Genomic DNA, 18,631 nt, shown 5'->3' on the forward strand with positions numbered 1-18,631 from the left:
GGGGTAGCATCGAGTCAAGTAATTCATTTGAGCTGGAGCAATTTTGGACACTTTTTAGCTGACTCGAAAAGGTTAATAATGTACGTTCCGTAATTAGTCCATTGCCCAACGAGTTGCAATGAGTGCTGCGTAGCAAGACATATCAACCCCCTCCTATTGGCATCGTAGAGAAAATGTAACTAATGTAATTTCCTTCTGTTTGACTCATAACGCCATTGGACAGAAAGATATAGGACATGCAGGGCAAAATGTCTGCTGTTCTACACATATTCCAACTGGGAATATCATTTGTCAGTTCAATCACAATGCAATGCACATTTACAGCATAAACACGTCTCTTTTTTATGTTAAGTTCAAGACAACACAGAGTGTCAATGGGAGCGAGGAGAATGAGGAGATGGAGTTGTCGGATATTCAACCACTCTATAGCGTTTATGAATTTTTTTTCCAAGTGGAGCTTTACATCTTCATGAGTTCAAGAGCCTCTTTATGTGGAGCTTTACATCTTCATGAGTTCAAGAGCCTCTTTGGACGGCAAAGATTGTCAGAAGATTAGTCTCTACATAGAGACAATATTCAGCTCATTTGACTCAAATAAGGTTTGTTATGGAATCCATATGCTCATGAAAAACACCAGCGTTTGGTATGAGAAAAAATATCATGTGCAAATAATGTGGTTTTAATGTTGACACAATCTAAAACTGAAATGAACAATGTTTTGGTTGATCCGGAAACATTTGAGTAATCATATCTTGATAACACAAAATATATTACAAAAAATATGAGTTTTCTCACATATGCTAAGGCTTGCATTTTAATTCAGTTCTGCCTTCTGTTTCCAGGACAATGTGATGGATTTCAAGGAATTTGTGGCAGCAGCATACTTCAAGTGTATTATTTTGGAAGCATTTATGTTATTTTAAAATATATAATATACACTCACCTAAAGGATTATTAGGAACATCTGTTCAATTTCTCATTAATGCAATTATCTAATCAACCAATCACATGGCAGTTGCTTCAATGCATTTAGGGGTGTGGTCCTGGTCAAGACAATCTCCTGAACTCCAAACTGAATGTCAGAATGGGAAAGAAAGGTGATTTAAGCAATTTTGAGCGTGGCATGGTTGTTGGTGCCAGACGGGCCGGTCTGAGTACTTCACAATCTGCTCAGTTACTGGGATTTTCACGCACAACCATTTCTAGGGTTTACAAAGAATTTTGTGAAAAGGGAAAAACATCCAGTATGCGGCAGTCCTGTGGGCGAAAATACCTTGTTGATGCTAGAGGTCAGAGGAGAATGGGCCGACTGATTCAAGCTGATGGAAGAGCAACTTTGACTGAAATAACCACTCGTTAAAACCGAGGTATGCAGCAAAGCATTTGTGAAGCCACAACACGCACAACCTTGAGGCGGATGGGCTACAACAGCAGAAGACCCCACCGGTTACCACTCATCTCCAATACAAATAGGAAAAAGAGGCTACAATTTGCACAAGCTCACCAAAATTGGACAGTTGAAGACTGGAAGAATGTTGCCTGGTCTGATGAGTCTCGATTTCTGTTGAGACATTCAGATGGTAGAGTCAGAATTTGGCGTAAACAGAATGAGAACATGGGTCCATCATGCCTTGTTACCACTGTGCAGGCTGGTGATGGTGGTGGTGTAATGGTGTGGGGGATGTTTTCTTGGCACACTTTAGGCCCCTTAGTGCCAATTGGGCATCGTTTAAATGCCACGGCCTGCCTGATCATTGTTTCTGACCATGTCCATCCCTTTATTACCACCATGTACCCATCCTCTGATGGCTACATCCAGCAGGATAATGCACCATGTCACAAAGCTCAAATCATTTTAAATTGGTTTCTTGAACATGACAATTAGTTCACTGTACTGAAATGGCCCCCACAGTCACCAGATCTCAACCCAATAGAGCATCTTTGGGATGTGGTGGAACGGGAGCTTCGTGCCCTGGATGTGCATCCCACAAATCTCCATCAACTGCAAGATGCTATCCTATCAATATGGGCCAACATTTCTAAAGAATGTTTTCAGCACCTTGTTGAATCAATGCCACGTAGAATTAAGGCAGTTCTGAAGGCGAAAGGGGGTCAAACACAGTATTAGTATGGTCTTCCTAATAATCCTTTAGGTGAGTGTATATAATATTATAATAGTATGTACTACTTGAATAGTAATCTAATTAGTATATTTCAGTATGTTAAGATGGACCCACTTGTTTAATATGTTAGTATACTTATAACAAATGATTGGAAATAGCATTATATTATACATAAATTATATGCCTAATGTGTAAATATAAATATGGAATATTCAGATATATTACATATATTTCATAAATTCAAGTGTACTAAAATGCTATCAATCATGTATTCCATGTGTGCTAAAGTGTGAAACAATGGATCATTTTTATACACTGAAGTACACATATGACTACATAGTAGTAACTTCATATTTTTTTAATTATTTAATGTACTAAATTTCAACAAATTTTTTCAAAGTAAATCACATTAAGAAAACTTTTTTTGGCTTGTGTGGGCTACATGGTCATGTTCTGGGATGGAAATTGGTGGGGAAAAAAGCACAGGTTTCTGGTCATTTATATCAGCAAACACCCAAACAAACCTACTAAATGAACAGACATTTTTGGCACTGAGGTAAGTAGCAATGTGCCAATGATTGTGTTTGTTAATGGATCAGGGTAATCTTATTATACTGTTTTAAAGAGACTACTTAATCTCACATGGGAGATTACAAACTCTGCTATTACTTCCCAGTGAGCATAGAGAGTGATTAAGATGTTTTATAACCAGTTTGATCCCCAGAGAGCATGCAGTTATAAATACGCATTTTTACCAATTTATTTTCCAGTGACCATGCAAAGTGATTAGGACATATTTTAACCAGTTTACAAAAACATTATTCTTTTGGTTCAGTTCATATTTTCATTGACATGCACATACTGCGTTCCACATAAGGAAAGCTAAGCTAGCCTATAGAATAACATTAGACCAAATGGCTGCAATTGATGACTAATGTGTTTATTTTTATTTCACCTTCATTTAACCAAGTTGATTAGGAACACATTTTGAAATTTTCGATTATGACCTGGCTAAAGTTATGCAATCACAAGGTAGAATATAGAATATTAAAAATAAACACTATATATAGCCTACAAGGGAAATAAACATAGTCATCAAATGACATAATATACAGCATACCCGGAAGGTTAATTTGTTGTGGGCCTACAATAAGGAAGAGGATGTAAAACGAAAATTTGAAATATGCTCCCCTTTTTTTGAAGACAACTCTAAGCTATAGGCCAACATTAACCAACTTCAAGTAACAGTTTTAGGGTTTCCTTTTTTTTAATCTTAAATTGTTCTACTACTAATGAACTGATTGTCTTCGCTGCAGATCTGACCCATTCCATTACTCTGCAAGAGGGTCACTACACTGCAGATCTGACCCATTCCATTACTCTTCAAGAGGGTCACTACACTGCAGATCTGACCCATTCCCTTACTCTGCAAGAGGGTCACTACACTGCAGATCTGACCCATTCCCTTACTCTTCAAGAGGGTCACTACACTGCAGATCTGACCCATTCCCTTACTCTTCAAGAGGGTCACTACACTGCAGATCTGACCCATTCCCTTACTCTTCAAGAGGGTCCCTAGACTGCAGATCTGACCCATTCCCTTACTCTTCAAGAGGGTCACTAGACTGCAGATCTGACCCATTCCCTTACTCTTCAAGAGGGTCACTACACTGCAGATCTGACCCATTCCCTTACTCTTCAAGAGGGTCACTACACTGCAGATCTGACCCATTCCCTTACTCTGCAAGTGGGTCACTAGACTGCAGATCAGCTTCTCTGCTCATAGGTCCTTGAAAAGGGGCCACTCTTTCACTCCAGACAAAGAACATGCCCAGGACACCTAATTTATTTAGGTATCATATTTTAGCCTTTTAAAAAACACAATGTCAGCTGTCACTAAATGAAGAGACTTGGTCATTAAATTATCATTAAAACACCAACGACTCCAAATACACACTGTTGGAGCCACAATAGGGGCACAAACCACCCAACCACCCCGACTATACACCTTTAAATCCAGAGAGCTCCCATAGAGATAAAGCACACAGTGAGTCAGTCACTCGAGCTCATCTAAATGAAGACACACCCAACCACCAAGACTATACACCTTTAAATCCAGAGAGCTCCCCTAGAGATAAAGCACACAGTGAGTCAGTCACACGAGCTCATATAAATGAAGACACACCCAACCACCAAGACTATACACCTTTAAATCCAGAGAGCTCCCATAGAGATAAAGCACACAGCGAGTCAGTCACTAGAGCTCATCTAAATGAAGAAACACCCAAATATAAAGGCTTTATTTATTCAGTGGAAAAGGTTTGGGTCGTGGAAGACCTTTCTAGACAAGCACATCCCGGGCTGTCTGGGCCAGTGATCTTAGTGTCAGGTATTAACACTTGCACAGGGTGAGGCTTGAAATGAGCTTGATTACTTCTAAAAATAACAGTCAGTCTGTCCCTCCTCGTGGTAATTCACCCCTAGTTGTACATCATACAGGATTAGGTCAGTAGTAGGCATAGTGGCAGGATGGAGGGACAAAGCTGCCAAATAATCTCTGTACATTTTCATTACAAATGTTGACTTTTTTGTGGTACATAACAAGAGCTTTGGACTGCGATTAATGATTAAGGATACACCAATTTGTGATTAGTTGGTTAATGGCAAAAAGGTGCAGCCAAACAAGGTCTCTGCTAATTTCCTCTACAAAAGAACAGTGTGTGAATAATTGATGGCAAATAACTGAGATTGGCTTGTAGTTTCATTTTTTTACATTTGTTTTACCATGGGCCAGAGTCTCAATGGGGAGGAGAACGAGGAGCTGGAGTTGTCAGATATTCAGCCACTCTACACAGCTTTTATGAAAAAATGTCCAAGTGGAGCTTTACATCTTCATGAGTTCAAGAGCCTCTTTGGAGTGCAAAGTTTGTCAGAAGAGGAGAGTCTTTACATGGAGACAATATTCAGCTCATTTGACTCAAATAGGGTTTGTTATGGAATCCATATGCTCATGTTGGTATGAGAAAATATATTATGTGTGAATAATGTTTATTTTTTTTTGTATAATGTTGACAAAATCTGTTGCTGAAATGAATAATATTTTGGTTTGGTTGATCCGGAAATATTTGAGTAATCATATCATGATAACACAAAATATATTACAAAAAAATATGAATTTTCTCACGTATGCTTAGGCATGCATTTTCATTCAATTCTGCCTTCTGTTTCCAGGACAACGTGATGGATTTCATGGAATTTGTGGCTGCAGTGCACCTGGTATTTCGAGGAAAACTGGAGGACAGATTGAAGTGGTCCTTCAAGGTCTATGATAGAGATGGGAATGGAAAAATTGACCGGCATGAGGCCCGGCACATCATAAGGGTAAGAAATCATATTGTGGAGTGACATGCCTGTGTGTAGCAGACAATATACCCAATCAGTAATTTAACTTTCCCTGTGTTATTAACATTTTCCTTTATTTAGATACGAGATATGCATTTATTAGACACATAATTAATTAGATGTTTAACTTGTGATACTGTACATTCGGTTATTCTTTTTAATTTTGGTTATTGTTTGCAGATAATTTACAAAATAAAGAAAAACAACTCAGACATGACACCAGATGAAATTTGCAACAAAATATTTGAACTTGTTGACCAAAATGGAGATGGTAAGTATCTAGCTGTTTGACAGATCATCAGTACTTGTACTGCACCAATTGGACTTTTAGGGTTAGTGATGATTATGTTGTAAAATGCATTATGAATGAATTTGAGGTGGTACGAACAGTGTACAGTTAGCTATTGCTCCTCTGAGTCATTTTTTTATCCATTGTTTGTGTTGAAAAGCTGCAACCAGTTCACTCACGGTAGAACATAAAATGTTCTCCACAGTTCCTCTGCTTAGGATTAAGATTAGGGCATTAGCTTGAGAGTCTTTTCAAGTCTGATAGTCTTTCACTAGCTACTGTAAACAAATGTCTACAAATGGACATAGTCAGTATCGGTACAATCAAGGACACCTTGGGGGCAATACATGGTTAGCCTACATATTCATTATATATTAACTTGGGTTACTCTTTGCAGGTTTTTTATACTGGTTGGATTGCTCCCTGCCTTCATTTGCATCCCATTTTAGAGCAAAATGTTTAAGCCTTTGCAAGAATTGTGTAGACTTAAGACTACTGAATGTATGTTTAGTAGTTGATAATGTTCATATTGTGTCTTATCTTGTGTCTTAAGATCAGATTTCCCTGGCTGAGTTCTTGGAAGGGGCTCAGAAAGATGCATGGATCATGGACCTGCTAAAGCTAGATGTAAATGCCAGTGGATGGTTCAAAGAAAGCAGGAAGAGGACCCTGATGGAATGATGGAGTATGTGGAATATTGATATAATGCACTCTGTGAGGATCTGATTGGATCATATCTGCTTTTCTGGACTATATCGAGTTCTAATAAGCTACCTTGCCTTCTTCTGTCTGTGGACACACATAGCTACCACAGTTGTTCTGGCAACAGACAAAAAGGCCTTCAACTGATAAGAACTAACACTACAGTTGACTCTTAAGATAAAAAAAAAAAAGGAAAGAAAAGGAAACCGCAAATACAACCGAATACTGCCACTATACCCAAATAACCAGATGCTGTACACATTTTTTGTTCAAAAGTGAGAAAGAGGGAAAGGATACAGCGAGGAGGCGCAGCATCCAGATGAGCACATTTTGTACCCTGTTCATGCATAGTCTTTACGTGACACCTAAACCCTCAGGGACAGCATGCTAATGCTTTAGCCATCCGGCACATCCTCAGAGGAAATATACTGCTTGTTGCCAAGGCTGAAGGTTTGAATTAGGTCCTTGCGAGGGTGATACGAGAGTTACCTGCCTTGACCAGTAATCTGTTTGAGGCAGCGCCTCAAATCTAAATGATAGACACTTTGCCAACAATGATGTTGTGTTAAATGCAAAGCGTCGTTGTACTGTACAGTATGTGATTGTTGTCATAGGCCTTCACAGTATAGGGTGGAGAATTGTGATCTCCTTGAAGCCTGACTCTCATTCATGTGGTAGTTTGTGTCCAGATCCAATTTTAATAAAATCTAAATATTCTCTTGTACGAAATTGAATAGGTCACTTTATTGGTTGACCACGCCTGGCCTTTCTACTGTAATATCCTAACAATTGAACCTCATGGCTAGTAAACTTTGTGAATGGATAGAACACACTGAATAATCCTGTTGTGATTGTGTCAAGTCTGTAGTTATCAATCCTACTATTTAGAAATCCATGAAACATTTCCTCGTGGCTTGCCTTTGCAAGGATTTGGGTAGATTCGACATGCCTTTTATAAAAATGTATTTGTATGCGGGTTCATTGTGATTCAAAGTTTTACATCATTAAAATTAAATGTTCACATTTTATTTAGCTTGACATTTTTTTCATACGTTTCCTGCCAATTCTGTGTGCGCATCACATCTATTCTACTGGAACGTCACCGAGTTAGGGGACCTTGTAGCAGTTCTAAATTCGTTCGATTCCTCATGTTCTGGGGCAGCCCTGCCTCCCCATTCACCTCATGCTGTCTGTGATGTAGGATGAAGCAGGTAAAAAGTACTGTAACATCATTAGCATATTTTCACAGATGTATTGAGAGGAATTGAACCAAGAACATATTTTCTTGGTAACAGGCACACAACTATGCAGTCATCTCTGTCTAAGGGAAAGTTTCCAAGTGGTGTCTGAGCATCGTTGAGGGGAATTAAAAGCAGATTAGTCCACGTCAGTTCTTTTTTTACAATTACTGTCTGATCATATTATAACAAAATAGATTTTAAGAAAGGTGAAATCTTATAGTTTGTCTTTTGTTGTTGCTACTATACACGGATCTGCCATAACGTTATGACCATTGACAGGTGAAGTGAATAACACTGACAATCTCATTATCATGGCACCTGTCAGTGGGTGGGATATAATAGGCAGCAAGTGAACATTCTGTCCTCAAAGTTGATGTGTTACAAGCAGGTAAAATGGTCAAGCGTAAGGATCTGAGCGACTTTGACAAGGGCCAAATTGTGATGGCTAGACGACTGGGTCAGAACATCTCCAAAACTACAGCCCTTGTGGGGTGTTCCCGGGCTGCAGTGGTCAGTACCTATCAAAAGTGGTCCAAGGAAGGAAAAGTGGTGAACCGGTGACAGAGTCATGGGCGACCAAGGCACACTGATGTGTGGTCCAATCCAACAGACGAGCTACTGCAGCTCAAATTGCTGAAAAGGTTAATGCTGATACTGATCAGAAAGTGTCAGAACACACAGTGCATCACAGTTTGTTGGGTATGGAACTGCGTTGCCGCAGACCAATCAGGGTGCCCATGCTGACCCCTGTCCATTGCCAAAAGTGCCTGCAATGGGGACGTGAGCATCAGAACTGGATCACGGAGCAATTGACAAAGGTGGCCTGGTCTGATGAATCACGCTTTCTTTTACATCACGTGGATGGCCGGGTCCATGTGCATTGCTTACCTGGAGAACACATGGCACCAAGATTCACTATGGGAAGGAGGCAAGCCGGCGGAGATAGTGTGATGCTTTGGACAATGTTCTGCTGGGAAACCTTGGGTCCTGCCATTCATGTGGATGTTACTTTGACATGCTTAGGTACCTCCTACCTAAGCATTGTTGCAGACCATGTGCACCCTTTCATGGCAATGGTATTCCCTGATGGCATTGGCCTCTTTCAGCAGGATAATGCGCCATGCCACAAAGCAAAAATGGTTCAGGAATGGTTTGAGGAACACAACAATGAGTTCAAGGTGTTGACTTGGCCAAATTTCCCACATCTCAATCCAATCGAGCATCTGTGGGATGTGCTGGACAAACAGGTCCGATCCATGGAGGCCCCACCTCACAACTTGCAGGTAAAGGATCTGCTGCTAACGTCTTGGTGCCAAATACCCCAGCACACCTTCAGAGGTCTAGTGGAGTCCATGCCCCAATGGGTTAGGGCTGTTTTGGCGGCAAAAGGGGGACCTACACAATATTAAGCAGGGGGTCATAATGTTATGGCTGATCTGTGAATATGAAGACTTGTGCGCAAATTCAGTAGGTGCTATTCTGAAGTAATTTTCTAGACACTTGTCTTTTCCATAGTATGCTAGTTCCTTTAGAGGATCCTATTGGACCATATTGGCACTGTAGGATCTTTTTCTTGCCATGTAAATGTGTGTATGATTGCACTTAATCACTAAAAAGTAAATTGAAAAATGTTCAATGAATCCTACGACAAATGTTTATCATTTATGTATATTATTAGCCGTGCATATTGGTTTACACTGCCCTCTGTAAGTATTGGGATGGTGAATAAGCCCACTTCATAGTCATTTTATGAAGCACGGAAGGTGCTGTACATTCAATAAATTAGTATTAATATTTTTCAAACTAAAAAAGTAGGCGTGCTGTTTTCATGTACGTTTATGTGGTGAATACTGCTATCAGCAAAGTGGCAATGGGATGTTCCCCATGGTTCTTCAGGGTTGACCTATTCTCCCAGAAAGACCTAACAACCTAATCTCTCAAGGCCTGTTCTTAACCCTTATGACTGAGAGGTCAACCCCCCACAATATGTACGCTCTGATTGCTCTTTAATTGAAATGTTTAGGCATTTATTTAAAATAAACGTCATACCCCTTGTAGTCATAATAATTTTCTGTTTCTTACAAGATACTATGTATTATCTTGTTGTGAGTGAGTAGTCCAGTCATTTAGTTCAAAATAAGTGTAAAGCGCATGCAATGAGTTAGAGCAAGTTAACTGCTCTTAGGTTAATCAACCTATTGGATTACTGCACCTGCCATGGCTGATCATTATTTAAATCAGGGCCAATGACTTAGGTGGCTGAAACTGTCATTGCTATAACCACATGAAAGTGACAAAATGACAGGTGTAAAAATAACTTTCTTTTCAATCGAATAAGTGAAGTGCGGGATTTGGTGGTCTGCACAGACACAATTTGTCGTGACACACAATAAACAAAGTTAAGGTCTGGCATGGATGCCTTGGAGGAAGGCTTGCAGCAATCTTCAAATATGAATGTCAACATTTGGAAAGAGAGAAAAAAGGGGACATATTTTGTTCGAAAATATATAAACAGTTGTGGCCAGAAGTATTGGCAACAATGTATTCTTTTAAAATAATTTCTTCCACCAAACTGTTGAACTTAAAAATTATCATAGGGTTTGGCTGGCTGAGTCCCAAACCCATGATCTTCAGCACCCTAGCTGAATACACTACCCACTACTCCATATAGGGATATCCCAGTTGGAAGGGCAAGGTGTGGTCTTGCTACAATATTTTGGTGTCCATATGTATTTCTTTTGTTTGCAGATGGACAAAAACTAGAAAAATCTGAATAAATTACTGAATCTTATTTCATTCCACAAAGTTCTCCTAAAATTGCCCTGACAATATTACTGGCACCTAGAAGTTCGAAATAATTCAATTTCAAGCAGCTGATTCTACTTTACTTTTACATTGAACTCACCTGTAGAGAAAAGAAAGAAAATATGGAGAACAGAAAATAAAATTGCCTGAAAAGGTCAGACACAAAATTGTAACCAAGCAAGTCTTATAGCTCATGTACATTTTGAGAAGTTCAGATACCATGCCCCTGTAGCTCACCTCCCTGTACATTTTGAGAAGTTCAAATCCCATGCCCCTGTAGCTCACCTCCCTGTACATTTTGAGAAGTTCAAATCCCATGCCCCTGTATCGAACCTCCCTGTACATTTTGAGAAGTTCAAATCCCATGCCCCTGTAGCGAACCTCTCTGGACATTTTGAGAAGTTTAGACCCCATGCCCCAGTAGCCCACCTCCCTGGAGGGAAGAGATACCTTGATGGAAGAATGTAGTATTGTTGGAGTGGTGGATAAAGCCCTCTGATCAACTGCCAACGCATTTTGGAGCTAATAATAGGATATTCTACTGTAAACTCCAGTGTTTGTACAATTGTGATTAATTAGACATCAAGATCCACGATTGTGTGGACCTTGATCATTGATTTACAGTGAACTTCCAAAAACTATTGTTTTGGGCTCTGTATTCCAACATTTTGGATTAGATTTTTTTTTTTTTCAATCACTGTGGAGTAGAAGTGTCATTGTGGGTAAAAGGGTACCATTAGTCTGGCAATAAAGGTTGAAACCTATTTCTCATGAAATGGCACCTGGGGGATGTTTCCACAAATCAGAGCTTTGGACTGCCCACCGAACAACACCATTCAAATCATCACTTCCTATGATCGTTCCCTTATGAACTGCCTCCTCCGGTCTGTAGTTATTAGTGGGATGCGAGATTTCCCTTATTGTGGTCAATGATGTCAGTACATAATAGAGTCTGTTCCTGTTTAATGTGAGGAAAAACACAGTATGCCTGGAGGACAATTAGATGACAATTAGTCTATGACAGACAGACAACCAACCAATTCACCATCAAGACTGATGCACCAGAGCTTATTTATAGTGGGCTCTAACATTCCTTCTTCACAAACGCCACTAACCTGTTCTCCAGTATTCCAACAATAGACTACACTACTGCCAACCAGCTATAAATTATCAGAGGCCAAATGAGACTCCCGGGTGTGTGTGTTTGGCGTGCGCGTGTTTTGGGCACACGTATGAGTGTGTATGCGTCCATGTGTGCACAAATGTGTGCTGGTTTGGGCGGGATTCCAGCGTTCCTTTTTCCTTTTCATGGAGGCCAGAGACACTACCTTTCAGTTCCGCATTGGTTTGTAAGGGTGACAATGTCTCCTAAAAAGGCATAAGGTCTTGAAGGTATGTGTTGGCATCGCCCCTCAGTACTCTTGTTTAAATACCGAGAGCAGGTGAGCCCAAACGCTCGCCACTCTCTCAAGGGACTGGAAAACACAACTACATCCTGACCAGCAGTCCTGGGTAAGTCCAGTTCACATGTTTCAATGGGGTCATGGAGTTATTGTGTTTTCTTTTACAGTATCTCATTTACATTTTAGTTGTTTAGCAGACACTCCTGTCTTACTAAGAGTGATTTACAATCAATGTTGTGCTTGTCATGATTACGGAACCTAACTGTGTAATTTACACGTTTAAATGTCTATGTTAAATTAAAGCATGAAGTATATAACAGGCCTGAGAAAAACAAACAGAAGAACAAACAACCCGCTATTGTGGGTAAGACATGCAATACTGCTCTTTAATAATGCTTTAAAAGATGCAGTCCGAACTTTTTTGAAATAACAAACATTCCATTTTGGACTGACTGTAATATTTTTTTATATGCATCTGATAGTATATAACTGGAATCCTTATCATTCCTTGGTCAGCCATGAAATTCCAGGTTTGAAAGCGAGTGGTTTTGGTGACATTGGGTAGATATCAGGACATACATGACATAGCCACACAGACAGACTGACATTGCAACAGAATATGACAACGAAGTGAAAGGCAACTTAGGTTAACGTGATGACAGTTGATTTTGCTGCTACCACATGTCATGCGTGAAAACAAATAGATCTCTGACACACCTGACTCAATGGTGACAACTACTGTATTGTTTAGTGTGTTTACGTGTGTGTTTATATGCCCACAGTAACCAGACCTAACAATGTGTGATGAGGAAGAGCCAACTGCTTTGGTGTGCGACAACGGGTCAGGACTGGTGAAGGCCGGATTTGCCGGCGACGATGCCCCACGGGCTGTGTTCCCTTCCATAGTAGGGCGTCCGCGTCATCAGGTGAGACCCCATCTTACCCCCCCCCGCCCCATACTTGTTCCTATATTCCCTCTTCACCTCTAACACGCCTTGTGTCAATCAAAGGGTCATTCCTGAAATAGAGCCGTTCCACCACTGTTAGTTTTTCAGTGTGTGTAACCACGGCGACCCAGGTCTGGTTGTTCTCTTGCCAGCTGCATTGCGATCATTGCTAGGCTAAACATGGCACAACGCTGAGTGACCAGAGGTTGGCATGATGGCACAAACCCACCCTCCAGAGTATGTCAGGCCATTTCCATCAACAGCCTGGTGGCTGACTAGAAACCTAATTCAGTGGAGAATTATCCATTGAAGCAAGCTTTTTTTTCTTTTTTGTTGAAAGAAGACCATATGCGTGCCATTTGCAGCTCTGTTTTAGGAACCAACATTTGGCTTTTCCTGTTCATATGACGCCTGTGGAATGTCTGTAGATGACACGTGCCTGTTCGTCCCTTCTCCAGGGTGTGATGGTGGGCATGGGTCAGAAAGACTCTTACGTAGGAGACGAGGCCCAGAGCAAGAGGGGTATACTGACCCTGAAGTACCCCATCGAGCACGGCATCATCACCAACTGGGACGACATGGAGAAGATCTGGCACCACACCTTCTACAACGAGCTTCGCGTGGCCCCCGAGGAGCACCCCGTCCTGCTCACCGAGGCCCCCCTGAACCCTAAGGCCAACAGGGAGAAGATGACCCAGGTGGGTGGGATACCTGTCCTGAAGGAGAACCTCATCTCATCAGGAGTCTGTCAAAAGCCGCAGCTGTTGTTGTTAGGTTTGCACAAAACATTACCTCATATAAAACATGAATATACAAGTACAGTATGAATACATGACAAGCTATATTCTGCAGTCTTTGGGCCAGGAGAAACTAATCTATGCTTTTTTATTTAAACATTACAAACCACAGTTAACCTTAGCCACCTCCTGTTAAAAATCTGTGGCACTAATGAAGGCCTGTGAGCAGGCTCCTTGTCCATATGTACGTCGAGCAATTTGTAACACACTTAACAAAACTAAATTGATTATAGTCCTTTTCTTCATTGGGTTTAAAAACGACAGCTTAATAAGTGCATGAACTGTCTCTTGCTGTGGTGTTTCCTCTGAACAGATCATGTTTGAGACCTTCAATGTCCCAGCCATGTATGTGGCCATCCAGGCTGTTCTGTCTCTGTACGCCTCTGGTCGCACCACAGGTGAGCATGTCCCCCTGAAGACTGTATTTCAGTCAAAGTGGTGGTTCATTACAGCCAGGGCATACATTTTAGCACATTTGGCACGAGTGGGAAAGCAAATCCACAACCCCCCTCCGTTGACCGCTGGGGCGGTTACGTCTGATGTGTCTGTTTTGGAATCTGTGCAGGTATTGTTCTGGATGCTGGGGATGGTGTGACCCATGACGTGCCCGTATATGAGGGCTACGCCCTGCCCCACGCCATCATGAGACTGGACCTGGCCGGGAGGGACCTGACCGACTACCTGATGAAGATCCTCACTGAGAGGGGCTACTCCTTTGTTACCACTGGTAATGATGGACCATTATATTTTTTTATTGTTTTACATGTTTTTGACTTGTGGTGATTTGCTGACTACAGATGTGGCTACATCTGGTACAAAGACATGTACACAGTCCTGGAAATAAAGAGAAAAATAGAAATAACAGAAATCACAACTAACCAAAGCACTGCTTAACAGCTGGAAACCTTTTTTACGACAACCATTGATTTCAGTTTTTTAGTAATGCAACAAGCTAAAAGGAATGGATTAGCCAATAGCATTTACTTTTTTCTATACCTGTAAAGAACCATTTCTAATGTCATGTAGCAAATATATCAATCATTGGACATCAGTGATTAAACTGTGAACCTGTTACATTATAATAAATCATGGTGATAAATCACTTTGTTAGACCAGTTTTGACTCTGCCATTGACACTGTCCTTCAACATTCCTCTGCATATTTACCACCTTCCATTTTGGAGATTTCTGTGTGTAGACTAAGTTTAACCGTTTGTTTTCCATTTAGCAATCCAGAGATGTGCATAAAATATTAGAATTGCAGCATTGTTTTACAAAGATTCACTTTTGATAGATCGGGTTGCACTGTTTCAATTCACAACATTTTGGCATACAGTACACACTACCCCTGCTAATAGGAATTTCACCCGAACATAATTTCAGGTTAAATTATCCCTTTAAGCAGTCATAATATTACAGAGGCACCTACTGGCAAAATAGAGGAATTGCATCCTGGTACCTCCTGAATAGCCCATTCACTGTTGACAGTTTTGAAAAATCTTATGGGTTTGATTCCCCTAAACGTAAGAGTTCTTACAATGTCTACAGAGGTGGATGACGCACTGAAACAGTCTCTGACTCTACTCTGTCAACCATCCAGCTGAGAGAGAGATTGTACGCGACATCAAGGAGAAGCTGTGCTACGTGGCTCTGGACTTTGAAAATGAGATGGCTACAGCTGCCTCTTCCTCCTCTCTGGAGAAGTCTTATGAGTTGCCCGACGGTCAGGTGATCACCATCGGTAACGAGAGGTTCCGTTGCCCAGAGACCCTCTTCCAGCCCTCCTTCATTGGTACCTATAATACTCTGAGCAGATTCTCTATAGCCTGGTCCAAGATCTGTTTGTACTGCCTAGCCAAATTCAATACTTTTGATTTTCAAGACCGCACATACAAGCCTGGGAACAGGCTAGATTTTCAGTGCTTTTACACATGTCTTCCCATAGGTCATGCATAAAATATGATGCAAGGAACTGAAAGTATTAATCATAGTATATTATGAAACCATATGGATTATTCATCAAGGATATATTGATATATTTTATAGTGTATAATTTTCCCTATGTTTACTTGATGTTGTGCTTATGAACATATTATAAGGCTAGGATTCTCTTTATATATTGGTCCTCATTACCCAAGAAAAGCTCAGTAGCCGATGTGTCTCTACTCTCTTGTCTTTGTTAATGTTGTTTAATTTCTTCCCTTGGCTGGACAAATACCCATACAATATCTTATAATAGCTCCTGGTTGGTTTACCCCCAGGCATGGAGTCTGCCGGTATCCATGAGACCACATATAATGGTATTATGAAGTGTGACATTGACATCCGTAAGGACCTGTATGCCAACAACGTCTTGTCCGGTGGCACCACCATGTATCCGGGTATCGGGGACCGAATGCAGAAGGAGATCACCGCCCTGGCTCCCAGCACCATGAAGATCAAGGTCTGGATAATACATACGTCTCATTCTCTATTATAATTACTTAGACCCGAACACAGCACCATCCATTAACCTGCAATGAATTATGTAAAAGTTAAGTGGCGCAAAGAACTTAGAGGACCAAGTACATTGTGGTCTCAACATAGCTCTGGCCATGTTGGAGTTGAAAACACATTTGGACTGGGTTTTGCACAAATGTCGGTAGATAAAGAGGTTGGTCCGTCTGATCCTGGAAGAAGTTCCACACATCCAGTCCTGATTGGGTTTTTGCCACAGCCCTAGTAAGGAAAAACATCTTTGTATCCAAAACACTCGACTGCCCTAATGGCTGATCATTGCTCCCTGTAGATGATTGCCCCCCCTGAGCGCAAGTACTCTGTTTGGATTGGCGGCTCCATCCTGGCCTCCCTCTCCACCTTCCAGGCCATGTGGATCAGTAAAGACGAATATGAAGAGGCCGGACCTTCAATCGTCCACAGGAAGTGCTTCTAAATTCTTTCCCTTCAGCCTACAACTCCCAAGCCTTTGCTCGTTGTCTTTTCTCATGGGCCTGTAATACCCACGGATGACCCTTGCTGTTTGTTTACTATTTCAGCAATGTTCCTAGCTAGACTATCATTACCTGCGCTGTAACATATGTGACCTTGCAAAAAATATGTAATAAATGTCCACAAGTAGTGTGAAAAAAACAACTTTTTACAGGATAGTTTTACATGAAAAACATTGTTTACATGTTCCAAAATGTACATCTTTGTTGACAAATTGTGAATATACATGAAACATATCACAAAACATCATCAGTCAAACTGAATTTACATTCCACTAATTAGATGTTCTGAAATATGCTGATATGTATATTTCAGTGTGCCCTTTGACATTTCCTGTTGAAAGCGCTGTCAAAAACCTTTTTATGGTAATGTATCAGATTCATTTCTGAGTGGACTCCCTACATTTACATTACAAGGAGGATTTTGGTTTGATGTTTAGTTTGATGTTGATTAGGTCCTTGCTAAAATATTGTGTAATGTGAGAAGACAACCACTGGGTGGCAGAAATTCCCTTTTACAGATGGGATGTTCTCTGGTTTGATTGTTTGCATAGTATATTACTAACAAAGTAATGTAGGTTGATCTCAGAAGATATATCACCAGAAAGAAAGAGACAGAGAGAATCATCTCTAATACATTATGTACCATGGATTTAAGACCATGTAGATATGTGGACAGTCTATCCATAAAATGTGAAGAAAACAGGCCAGCATCCCAATCTAGGACAGAGGCAGTATGTACGAAAGACGTTTCTCTCTAATGACACCCTGGAGCTAGATGTTATTTACTGCTGAAGGGAAGGGGAGTGTCTTTCGTCAGCTTCTTCAAGTGATGCCAATCAGAGGCAGATGGCAGTTCTTTTTTCCAGGGATCTCAAGAGCATCTTGATAATCTGAGTTTGGGGGTATTTCAAATGGTGCGCTGCCCTACTCCCTACATAGTGCACAACTTTTGACAAATGTCCCATAGCTCTGGTTAAAATGTAGTGCACCAAATAACAACAAGGGGACATTTGGAACTAACTATGTATGCTCTTTGGACTGTCCAGTTACTTCACATGGAAAAAATAACTCCCTCGAGGCAACCCTTACAGGAGGTGTTGAGTCCACAGAGATTTTTCCAATGTACTGTAGAAGCATGAATGCATTTGCAATTAAGTTTTATGTACAGAAACTTCTCCACACTGTTGCCTTAAATTTATCTCGCCAGCTCTCTGAAACATAAAATAATGGAAAACGAATTAAAGGATCACTACCTAGGACCTATTCGCCATGTGGAAGCTAGGTGAATTGCAGCAACATATAGTTCACATTCAAACCAACCCAATCCAGCGAAAGTTCGTTTTATGATGCCCATAAATGGATATTCAGTTTCTATATGCTGTGCCTTAGGAAAGTATTTAGACACATTTCCTTTATCCACATTTTTATTTAATTTATGATTTATTTATTTTTGGCCATTCTTTTACACACAATACTCCATAATAACTGTTACTGTGGAAGTATCATGTACCTTTTAGTAGAGAAAAGGAAAAACTAGATGACTTAGGCATAGGTATAAAGAAACACATCCATTTCTGGTCTTCAATTCGACAGTTATAACTGAAAGTGATATATTTTGGTCTTTAAAACTTAGTTCCTTTTTGCCATATTCCAATGTAGTTTTTCTAATTCTTTTTTTTTTGTCCTTGATTGGATGCTATCAATGGCCAGTGGTGCTTTTACAGTATGTGTTTCCTAGGTGCAAAAGTAATGGTGGACTCTCCCCAAAGATCCCTCCAAAGTCCTGTCCTTGCTAGCCAATAGCCACACCAGTGTAGACCAGAGAGAGATGTGACAGATGCACACATAGGCAGACCAGAGAGATGTGACAGATGCACACATAGGCAGACCAGAGAGATGTGACAGATGCACACATAGGCAGACCAGAGAGAGA

At 40.6% G+C, this 18,631-nt stretch overlaps 2 protein-coding genes across 3 annotated transcripts; both read left to right on the forward strand.

Moving 5' to 3' along the window:
* Nucleotides 1–4,664: 4,664 nt before the first annotated feature.
* Nucleotides 4,665–7,487, forward strand: guca1g (guanylate cyclase activator 1g). Of its 2 annotated transcripts, none has more exons than XM_034288421.1 (4): nt 4,665–5,139; nt 5,355–5,504; nt 5,706–5,796; nt 6,368–7,487. In XM_034288421.1, the coding sequence occupies exons 1-4, from the start codon at nt 4,909–4,911 to the stop codon at nt 6,493–6,495; spliced, it is 600 nt and encodes a 199-aa protein (XP_034144312.1). In that variant the 5' UTR covers nt 4,665–4,908; the 3' UTR covers nt 6,496–7,487. The 2 variants fall into 2 exon arrangements, with proteins under 2 accessions (XP_034144312.1, XP_010881896.1); XM_010883594.3 differs by having other exon boundaries at nt 4,665–5,109.
* A 4,487-nt stretch (nt 7,488–11,974) lies between these two features.
* On the forward strand, nt 11,975–16,814 carry actc1c (actin alpha cardiac muscle 1c). Its single transcript, XM_010883570.2, has 8 exons — nt 11,975–12,074; nt 12,748–12,891; nt 13,371–13,610; nt 14,023–14,107; nt 14,275–14,436; nt 15,309–15,500; nt 15,970–16,151; nt 16,497–16,814. Exons 2-8 carry the CDS (start codon nt 12,763–12,765, stop codon nt 16,638–16,640), a joined length of 1,134 nt encoding a protein of 377 aa, XP_010881872.1. The 5' UTR covers nt 11,975–12,074; nt 12,748–12,762; the 3' UTR covers nt 16,641–16,814.
* Nucleotides 16,815–18,631: the final 1,817 nt, after the last annotated feature.

The sequence above is a fragment of the Esox lucius genome, chromosome 19 (genome assembly GCF_011004845.1).
Source record: "Esox lucius isolate fEsoLuc1 chromosome 19, fEsoLuc1.pri, whole genome shotgun sequence".
Classification (NCBI taxonomy): Eukaryota; Metazoa; Chordata; class Actinopteri; order Esociformes; family Esocidae; genus Esox; species Esox lucius.

Bases quoted from the DNA above. Each gene is read 5' to 3' on its own strand.
- guca1g (XM_034288421.1), top strand. From the start codon at position 4,909: ATGGGCCAGAGTCTCAATGGGGAGGAGAACGAGGAGCTGGAGTTGTCA. The intron at 5,140-5,354 runs GTATGAGAAAAT...TTCTGTTTCCAG, and splicing joins GAATCCATATGCTCATGTTG to GACAACGTGATGGATTTCAT. The intron at 5,505-5,705 runs GTAAGAAATCAT...TATTGTTTGCAG, and splicing joins AGGCCCGGCACATCATAAGG to ATAATTTACAAAATAAAGAA.
- actc1c (XM_010883570.2), top strand. From the start codon at position 12,763: ATGTGTGATGAGGAAGAGCCAACTGCTTTGGTGTGCGACAACGGGTCA. The intron at 14,437-15,308 runs GTAATGATGGAC...TCAACCATCCAG, and splicing joins CTACTCCTTTGTTACCACTG to CTGAGAGAGAGATTGTACGC. The intron at 16,152-16,496 runs GTCTGGATAATA...TGCTCCCTGTAG, and splicing joins CCAGCACCATGAAGATCAAG to ATGATTGCCCCCCCTGAGCG.